The 10000-nt window shown below is 32.3% G+C and overlaps 1 protein-coding gene across 6 annotated transcripts in view; it reads right to left on the reverse strand.

The window, feature by feature from the left end:
* The window catches only part of LOC136846484 (CAP-Gly domain-containing linker protein 1-like), a 228030-nt gene that overhangs the window by 188212 nt on the left and 29818 nt on the right, over window positions 1-10000 (reverse strand). For 4 of the 6 annotated variants that reach the window (XM_067117307.1, XM_067117305.1, XM_067117306.1 and 1 more), the window contains exon 1: window positions 9498-9666. In XM_067117307.1, coding sequence (XP_066973408.1) covers window positions 9498-9651 — 154 coding nt within the window. In that variant the 5' untranslated portion in view covers window positions 9652-9666. Of the gene's footprint in view, window positions 1-9497 lie in introns of all 6 variants that reach the window. The other 2 variants (XR_010855409.1, XM_067117303.1) reach the window with 1 other exon arrangement.

A 10000-nucleotide genomic window follows, 5' to 3' on the forward strand; every position in this document is an offset into this window, starting at 1 on the left:
TATATATATATATATATATATATATATATATATACATACATATATACATATGTATATATAGGATGTGGCTAGTTTGGCTGGTGATCAAGAGGGCAGATATTATACTCGGTAATTCTAGTTTAGGTTAGAATGTTTAAGTTGGGTAACTGGCGTTCAAGGTGAGGTCAGTTATGTTTGGGATTCAAGCCAAGTGAAATCTTCCAGGTTTGGATGGGACACCGGAGTCTTGGGTTAGATAAAATTAGGCAGGTATCTGAACTAATTTGATTACCGTATGAGTTTTATTATCTTGACAGGTTGCTTTGGAAGGTCCCTATTGTTGCTTGAGTGGAGATTACACAGTATATATATATATATATATATATATATATATATATATATATATATATATATATATATATATACATATATATATTATATAATAATATGTATATATATATATATATATATATATATATATATATATATATATATATATATATATATATATATATAAAACACACATTGACAGGTGAAAAAAATAAACCTGACCGGTTTCGACTTTATTTTCAAGCCATTGTAAGGCTTGAAAATAAAGTCGAACAAAAAGTGATTATAATCATTGTGATAAATGAATCACGTACAAAAAGTGATTATAATCATTTATATATATATATATATATATATATATATATATATATATTATTGATAGTTTGTCAGTTTTACTAATGGCATCATATATTTTCAAATGGTAAGCCACGATTATAAAAATCACTTTAACCTTGGAGTAACTTACACTCAAAGGGAATTATAAAATCCTCTCAACATGACCATGATCCAGGCTTATGTCATTTGAGGTCATTTAACCGACATTGACTTTGTTGTAGATGGCTAATTGATTACAGTCACTGTCACCCTACTTCCAACCCCAAAAGGCATAAGTTCAGCTCCTAGTTAGGGTAGGAAGGCGTGCCATATACAATTCACTTTGGGTGGATGTTTTTCTCAAGGTAGAGGGGATTTCGCTGTTATTGATTTGAGGCTTAATAATTGAGAGAATAAAATATCACGTGTAAAATTGACAAAAGGTCACAAGTGTTACAAACTTGTCATGTGGAGATATGTTCATTTCGATTTCAGGTGCAGAGCCTGAACTCGACAGGAGTTTGTACAGAAGAGTTGCTTATCATTTATATCTTTCTTGGTGGCAAGGTGGTTATGGTCACTGTCTACCTACTTCCAACCAAAGGCATAGTAGGCTCGAATCCTGGTCAGGTAAGAGGGATTTATCAGATATAGTTCCCTTGGATGCAAGTTATATCCCAAAAAATGGAATTCGATATATGTACAGTATATAGTACAGTATATATATATACTTATATATACTGTACATATACATACTGTATATATACTGTACATATACTGTATATATATATATATATATATATATATATATATATATATATATATATATATATATATATATATATATATATATATATATATATATATATATTTATGTATGTATGTATATACATTTGTATAAAATATGTACATATAAATATTTAATATATATATATATATATATATATATATATATATACTACTAGTATTAATATATATAAAGAAATATAAATATATATATTATAAATGATATTTATCAAACACACATATATATACACCAGATATATATGGATTTGTAAAAGCAGTAGTAAGCTCTAAACTTTTAATTTCCTCACGCTTTTAATGTACGCTTATCACTACTAGTCTTAAACCCAATTAAAGAAACGTATGAAAAAATCACTAACTCCGTGGTGGGATTCAAACTCGTGCCTGATACAAACAGATCAGGTTAACTATAAACCACTCTACCATGAAGAATATATATATATACACACTATATAATACATATATATATATATATATATATATATATATATATATATATATATATATATATATATATATATGTATATGTGTGTATATATAATGTGTGTGTGTGTATAGTGTGTGTGTGTACCATATACCCCATCTATGGTTGTAATTTATATTTTTAATGTAAACTGATATTTACATCATAGCTTGACAAGTCTAACACTGATGAGAGAGAGAGAGAGAGAGAGAGAGAGAGAGAGAGAGAGAGAGAGAGAGAGAGAGAGAGAGAATTATTTGAAAACTCACTTCCTAAAAAGATATCGTGGAGGTTCGATTCTGAGAAAATGCTAGTTTAGTATTTAGTGCTCTCAAATTCGTATTGCCATATATACGCTCGATTCTGGTGTTGATTTGAAAAACACAGTAAAGTAAAGTAATCTGTACTGTTATTTAGGACAAGAATCTTACAAGAATCAGAACAGGGTCCAGAAAATAGATGCCAGTTTCTCAGGAACAAAAAGAAGTAGGACCGCCTCACCAGCCTGAGAGATCGTTCGAGAAAAAAAAAAAAAAAGACACCTTAAGGGAAATATCTTCTATTTCTTAATCGCCAGACCCTACATGCATTAGATAATCCTTACATGGTCACGCAGGATCATTCAACGGACACCTGTTCGAAGGAGAGGCTTCCTTCACTGCCATCCATCATCCTACACCGCGTCCTCGTGTCAGGGGCTCCTTCTCAAGGACTCGGATTACTTCTTAATTCACTTTTATCGTCGTCTCTCTTTTCAACACTTTTTTCATAGGTCTTATCGCTTTTGACGTATTTCTCTTCACAGATCATGAATAAGAGATGGATGGGGGAGGCATAATTTGTTTGATTTACTAGAGGCTGAAGAAGACCTCAGTGTCCTTTTGAATGAATTCATAATTTTAGAAGTGGAATCAATAATAAAAACACATAGGAGATCGAAAGAACCAGATCATGATGGAATTATTGTAGAGATGATTTTATCTGAAAATGGATTGACATCTAGTATACCAATCAGGAAACAAAAGCATTAATGGGAATTTTAAGTCTTAGTAAAGATATTGTACCTAAGAAAGGTGACCGGACTGAATGCGGTAACTATAGAGGCATTTTTCTTACGTCGGTTGTAATGAAACTTAAACTTTCCAGTATGCTTATTATCAACAGGGCTGAGAAAAAAAAAAAGAAAATCCTCAGAGTTGAATAAGTTGGTTTTAGAAAAAGGAGGAGTTCCACAGAATAAACATTTATTTGAAAACGGTGGGCAGTAGTCCATTGATTACACACACGAGCAGGCACACACACACACACACAGTATACATATATATATATATATATATATATATATATATATATATATATATATATATATATATATATATATATATATATATATATATATATATTATATATATATATATATATATATATATATATATATATATATATATATATATATATATATATATATATATGTAAAATACTTATGTATGTATACGCGTGTGTGTATTTGGTGATACTCTATGTACTAGTATTCATTTATATTTTGCTTTTAATCAGGATAATAACAAGTTGGGAATAACATTCGTACATGGGCGCGTGTACAAATGGATTTCAAAATAGCCAAAGTTGAACATATCATTGGCATTCAAACTATAATTTTACATTTCATAAAATGAATCTGATCTATATATATATATATATATATATATATATATATATATATATATATATATATATATATATATATATATATATATATATTACAGTATATATATATATATTATATATATGTACTATATGTCTGAGAGAGAGAGAGAGAGAGAGAGAGAGAGAGAGAGAGAGAGAGAGAGAGAGAGAGAGAGAGAGAGAGAAAAAAATAGTGGACGTGTTGCATTTAATAAACGTTTGCATTTTGCAACTTCCGCCCAATGTCTGCCTTTATTTATTATAAATTCTTTTTATAATTTTTTGCATTCCGATGAAGCTTACTTTGCATATCAGTGATCTTTAGGCTTGTCCTGTGCGGCTGTGTGCGTAGTTTGAATAATAATAATAATAATAATAATAATAATAATAATAATAATAATAATAATAATAATAATAATAATATGCATTAACCACGAAAGTCAGTTATTAGAAAAATAGAGGAAACTCTCTATAAACTGAATGCAGTTGATGCTGCCATCACTTTCAATAATACATGTTTGAAAGAGGGTTTATTACCCACACAAAATAATAATAATAATAATAATAATAATAATAATAATAATAATAATAATATTAATAATAATAATAATAATAATTCCCCTCATCTTCCTTCCCTTTTTCCACTTTCGTCAAACAAAACGATCTTCTCGCTTTTATAGTTATGAGAGCAGCTTCGCGTTATCTAGTTCCCAGCAGGGGAGCGAAGGGTAATCACGCGCAGGTAGAGGGAGAATGTTAATGTTAAATTAGTCACAGAAAACCGCTCGTTACAGTTTCAGAACTCTGCGACTTACGCATTGTCTTATTTGCATATTTATTCGCTCATTGAATTCTTAATTAGATTTTGGATAGTTTTTTTTTATTTATTAAATGTTTCTCCATTCGCTCTTTTACATTACATATTCCGCTTCTTTATTTATGTAATTGATAATTTTATTGTTATCATAATAAACGAATTGTTCATGCTTTTGCGGGTGTTGTTTTGACGTTTATGTGCGATCCCCTTCATTCTTTATTCAGTATTTTACTTGCACTAATTAACTTTCAACCTCAGCACGTTTACTTGGCATTTGTATTAAGCTTTACAAAATATGCAAATTTATGAGCATTACTTAAAATTTCATTGATTCTTGGTATATCTGACATTATTCATTCAGTTACCAAACTATGCGATGATATAAAACTGGGAAAATGTTTAGAAATTAATATTTTTTAATTCACAAATTATGCTTGTAGAAATAAGCAAAAGCTAAGTCCTACTTCCAAGGTTTTTAACTGCAATAGTTCCTCGTTGGACGGGTCGATATCGTTTTCGACTAGCACTTTGCTGGGCCTGCGTTCGATTCTCCGACCTGCCAATGAAGAATTAGAGGAATTTATTTCTGGTGGTAGAAATTCATTTCTCGGTATAATGTGGTTCGGATTCCACAATAAGCTGTAGGTCCCGTTGCTAGGTAACCAATTGGTTCTTAGCCACGTAAAATAAGTTTAATCCTTCGGTCCAGCCCTAGGAGAGCTGCCAATCAGCTGTGGTCTGGTTAAACTAAGGTATACTTATAAACTGCGATGGCTTGCAGACTGTCAGTCGGCCTTTCGAATGCAAAAATGTCATCACTGTCATGATCGTGTCTCTATATATACGATGCTACTGTGACGCCAATGCGATAAACCACATTGGTGATAAAATCAGGATCCAGAGAGGATCCTGAATAAGATACTGGTACGAATTGTCACGAAACTATTACGATCAGTCATAACATGGTATTCTATGTATTGTAATATTACGGTTCATTGCAGCATAATGTACAGCATCAGATGAACTCATTTAGGATGCCAGAGTAAATGGAAGAGAGAGAGAGAGAGAGAGAGAGAGAGAGAGAGAGAGAGAGAGAGAGAGAGAGAGCTTGTGCAGCTACCGAATTTCCCAATTACTTACCAGGTCATGTAGTTGATAGTTTTCTTGAAGAATTGCCAAATTATGTAGTTTTCAAGTATCCTTTTTTTATTATCATGTCATGCATTTGCAAGCTTTCCTAATTAATTGCCAATCGTGCGGTTGCTAGATTTCTTATCTAATTACCAGGTCATTTAACTAACAGCTTTCGTAAGTAATTGCCAAGTCGTGCAGTTGCTAGATTTCTTGTGTAATTACCAGCTGGTAAATCCTGTGGCTAAACTAATTCCAGGACTGAGCGAGGGGTAGGGAGAAGATTAAATTTCATTATGGGTATTATGCCCAAGTTTACCTTTCTTGGAAATCTAGTAATTGACCTGTCTGTCTGTTTGTTCATCCCTCTGCAAGTCTGTCCGTCTGCTATATAGTTAGCTTTTTAAAGCGCTATAATATTAATATCTTTGAAGGTAAGCGACCATAAAATTCATATATATTATTTATGGATGACAAGGAATCAGCATTGTATGGGGTGGGTCTAAGGGTCTAGGTCAAGGTCATACTTGGAGGTCAACGGTGAAATAGGTATTTACTCTTGGCCATAACTTTTGAACAATGCGAGGCAGAAGTTTCATATTTAACTTGCACTCTCCGCTGATGAAGCCATTGTGCAGATTAAGTCAAGGTCAAAATCAAGTCATAGTCAAAGGTCAAACGGGAATGTGCTGCCATCGATGCACTGTGTTTGACAAATACTTCTTGTTTTGACTGTATTTTCAGAATACTTCGTTTTAATTTTATTTTTAGGGAATAGTTGTTGCACTGATTTTCTTTGATGTGGAATTATTGTTCATAAGCAAAGATATATATGAAAAAAAGAATGCATGATAAGACCTTTTGCAGAAAATATTATACCTTGACATTTTTACGTGCCACTTAGTTTATTCTACTTTAAAATATTTTCATGCATCATATCTTTTTATGGGCAATTTTGTCCACAAGATAATAGCTGCTATGTTTGTAAAAGTTGATTTATGAGTGAAAGTTATTGGCCATTCAAGCGAATTTCCAGAAGCTAGATGATATTTGATACCTTAATTAATAATAAGGTTTGAGTTGCCTGTTATTATTGTTAATAATAATAACTGGTAACTCAATTAATTACGGTATCAAATATCATCTAGCTTCTGGAAATTCACTTGAATAGACAATAAAAATAATTTTATTTTGTAGAACTCTCAACAGGAGTAATTTTGTATAAGGTTCACAATAATATGTCAACAGAATGTGAGACTTTATAAAAATGTATAAAAAGCTTTCGAACCCTATCCTGGGTTCAACTTCAAGATAAGACTGGAGATGAACCCAGGATAGGGTTCGAAAGGTTTTTACACATTTTTACAAAGTCTCACATTCCATTCATATATTATTGTGGACCTTATGCAAAATTATTATTATTATTATTATTATTATTATTATTATTATTATTATTATTATTATTATTATTATTATTATTATTATTATTATTATTCACTATTAGTTGTGACTGATATACAAGTTTCCCTGGGGATATAATTATGCAGATCACCTCGCAAAGCAGGAAACTGAAACTGTAAGTCTAGTGACCGAATTTGGACAACAGATGTACTTTCACACATGACATCAAAACTTGACTAACCAGGAAATGTGATGGGTATACGACCGATCTCTCTCTCTCTCTCTCTCTCTCTCTCTCTCTCTCTGGTTGCCTGAATGGCAAAGATTAATGAAATAATGCAATTACTTCTTATGATGTTATTGCTGAAGTTACAAGGTGCTTAACATTATGTCCAAAACGTATATATACGTAAATACACACACATACACACACACACACACACACACACACACACACACACACACACATATATATATATATATATATATATATATATATAATATATATATATCTATCTGTCCATGTATCTGTATTATATAATCGTATATCCATCTATCTGTCCATGTATCTGTCTATATATATATATGTATATACATACATATATTCATATATATATATATATATATATTATATATATACAAATTTTAGGGTGACGAGAATTAAAATATTAAAAAAAAAAAATCAACATGTGATAATTCCTTAAACACAGGGAAAGTATCATCTACATACCTACGATAATACAAGGGTTTGAAAACACTAGGGCATTCAGACATCCAAATCCTTTCACAATAATGCGGATTGCTTCATGGGTTATTGTGAAAGGATTTGGATGTCTGAATACCATAGTGCTTTCAAACCCTTGTATGATCGTAGGTATGTAGATGATACTTTCCTTGTGTTTAAGGAATTATCACATGTTGATTTGTTTTTAATATTATATACACACACACACACACACACACACACATATATATATATATATATATATATTATATATATATATATATATATATGTATATATATATATATATATATATATATATATATATATATATATATATATATATATATATATATATATATATATATATATATATATGTATGTATATATATGTGTGTGTGTGTGTGTGTGTGTGTGTACATAGTTTATATTGCGAATTGTATCTGTAAGAATATATAAGTGCGTATAACAGCAGTTATGTTCATCGCGTGTGAAAGTTCACAAGTAAAATTACGCAAATAAGAGCAGAGGTCTCCAAAGAATAAACGTCCAAAGCAAAACAGCTTGAGAGACAGCGCATCTACCACGCAATTTATGATTGAATTTACGCTACCAATTTTTGTAAGACACCCAAGTAAACGCTATCAGTCGCCGGGCACGTCAAATAAATCACAATTTCCTGGGTGTCGACCTAGAACCCTGTGCGTGCCGTGGGCGAAGTACCCTATCTAGCGAAGGTATTTAATCGTTTTAAGAAGTATTTTACCAAAACTCTTCGTTGGATGAGACAGACTGGAGGCTCCTTGCACACCCTCAGGAAGGGATAATCACTGAGTATCTACCGCCAATTCAAGGCGAGGATATGCATCTTTAGCAAGGGTCTACTACTGTTTTTTTTTCCTTTTATTTATACACTGGTGGGTGTATTCAGTTCCCGGTAACATACCTGATCTTGTTCGTGCTTGGGGGATGAGTTCGTATAAGGCCAAGCCGCCGAATATTTGCTTCCTATATTATTACTATTATTATCGCCATTTTCGGTATAGAGGTAGTACAAAGGATATGAAAAGGCTCTGGAAACTGGAATTATATTTAACGTCTGTTAATCGTCCAAAGCCTTTTTGATACTCGAAGAATAAATAAACTTTACATTTAAATGCTTTTATCTTTTTACTTTTTGTTTTTGTTTTCCATATGTTGGCATCCAGGTATACAGAGGTTTAAATTTTTTCATTTTTAATTGTTCTGATCAAGTAAACAATACTACTTACCATGTCCAGTAATTTATACCGCTTAGGTCAGCAGAAGGTGCTTTAAGTTTGAATGGAGCAAGTCGAAATCATTCCATCTCGCACGAATTTGAACATGGGATTTTTCTTGCAGAACACACACACACACACACACACACACACACACACACACACACATATATATATATATATATATATATATATATATATATATATATATATGTGTGTGTATGTGTATATATATATATATATATATATATATATATATATACATATATATATACCAATATATATATACACATACCTGCATAACCCAAAGAAATCCAGACATTTTAATAAAGCTATTAAAGTCATAAGTTTAATGAATTTGCTTTCCAGTTACTGCAGGAAAACGAAGACAAATGCGGGGACGCACATTGATTCACAGATAAATAGAAACAGGAGTGACTATGGACCCAGGTACGACATATATCGAATGTAAAACCAAATACAGAGATAATCAGTGATGTTCGTGGTTAAGATTACCAGAAGAACGAAAGACGTCGAATCTGAAACCAAAGCCAAAGAGACCGTACGTGATATTCACTCAGTGTACTTACTGGCGTGCGCAGAAGGCGACGACGTTGACAAGGGAGCAATTTTCACACCTATGAGAGGCTGTAGCTCGCTCACGGGGGACGAGATGGAGGCCACCCTCCTCACGGGGGATGGGGAACGTAGGTCGAGGTATTTGGCGCCATTCATGGTCATCATCTTGTTTAATTACTGGTCTTTAGGGAATCGAGTTTCAAGAGAATGCGATGTCCAGATGGCGGCCTGAGGTCCCTTTTGCCTTGGTCGCGATAACCTCACCTGCTGCTTTGCTATGTGTTATCAAGAGGTGTTTGGGTATGTGTTGAGGTCTTGTCAAATGGCTGCTGTGGGAGGGTTTAATGTTTGTTTAGGTCTCCTTATGAATGGTGTTTAAAATTGAAATTCTGGTCGTGAACGACTCGGCAGGAAATGAATGCAAGGCTGTGGTTTTTAATGTGGATCGGGCGACCAGAGAGACGGTGTTTATTTAGTTAATGAAGGCGAACAGTGGCTTAAATGGTGGGCGTTG

This window comes from Macrobrachium rosenbergii, chromosome 15 (assembly GCF_040412425.1).
Source record: "Macrobrachium rosenbergii isolate ZJJX-2024 chromosome 15, ASM4041242v1, whole genome shotgun sequence".
Classification (NCBI taxonomy): Eukaryota; Metazoa; Arthropoda; class Malacostraca; order Decapoda; family Palaemonidae; genus Macrobrachium; species Macrobrachium rosenbergii.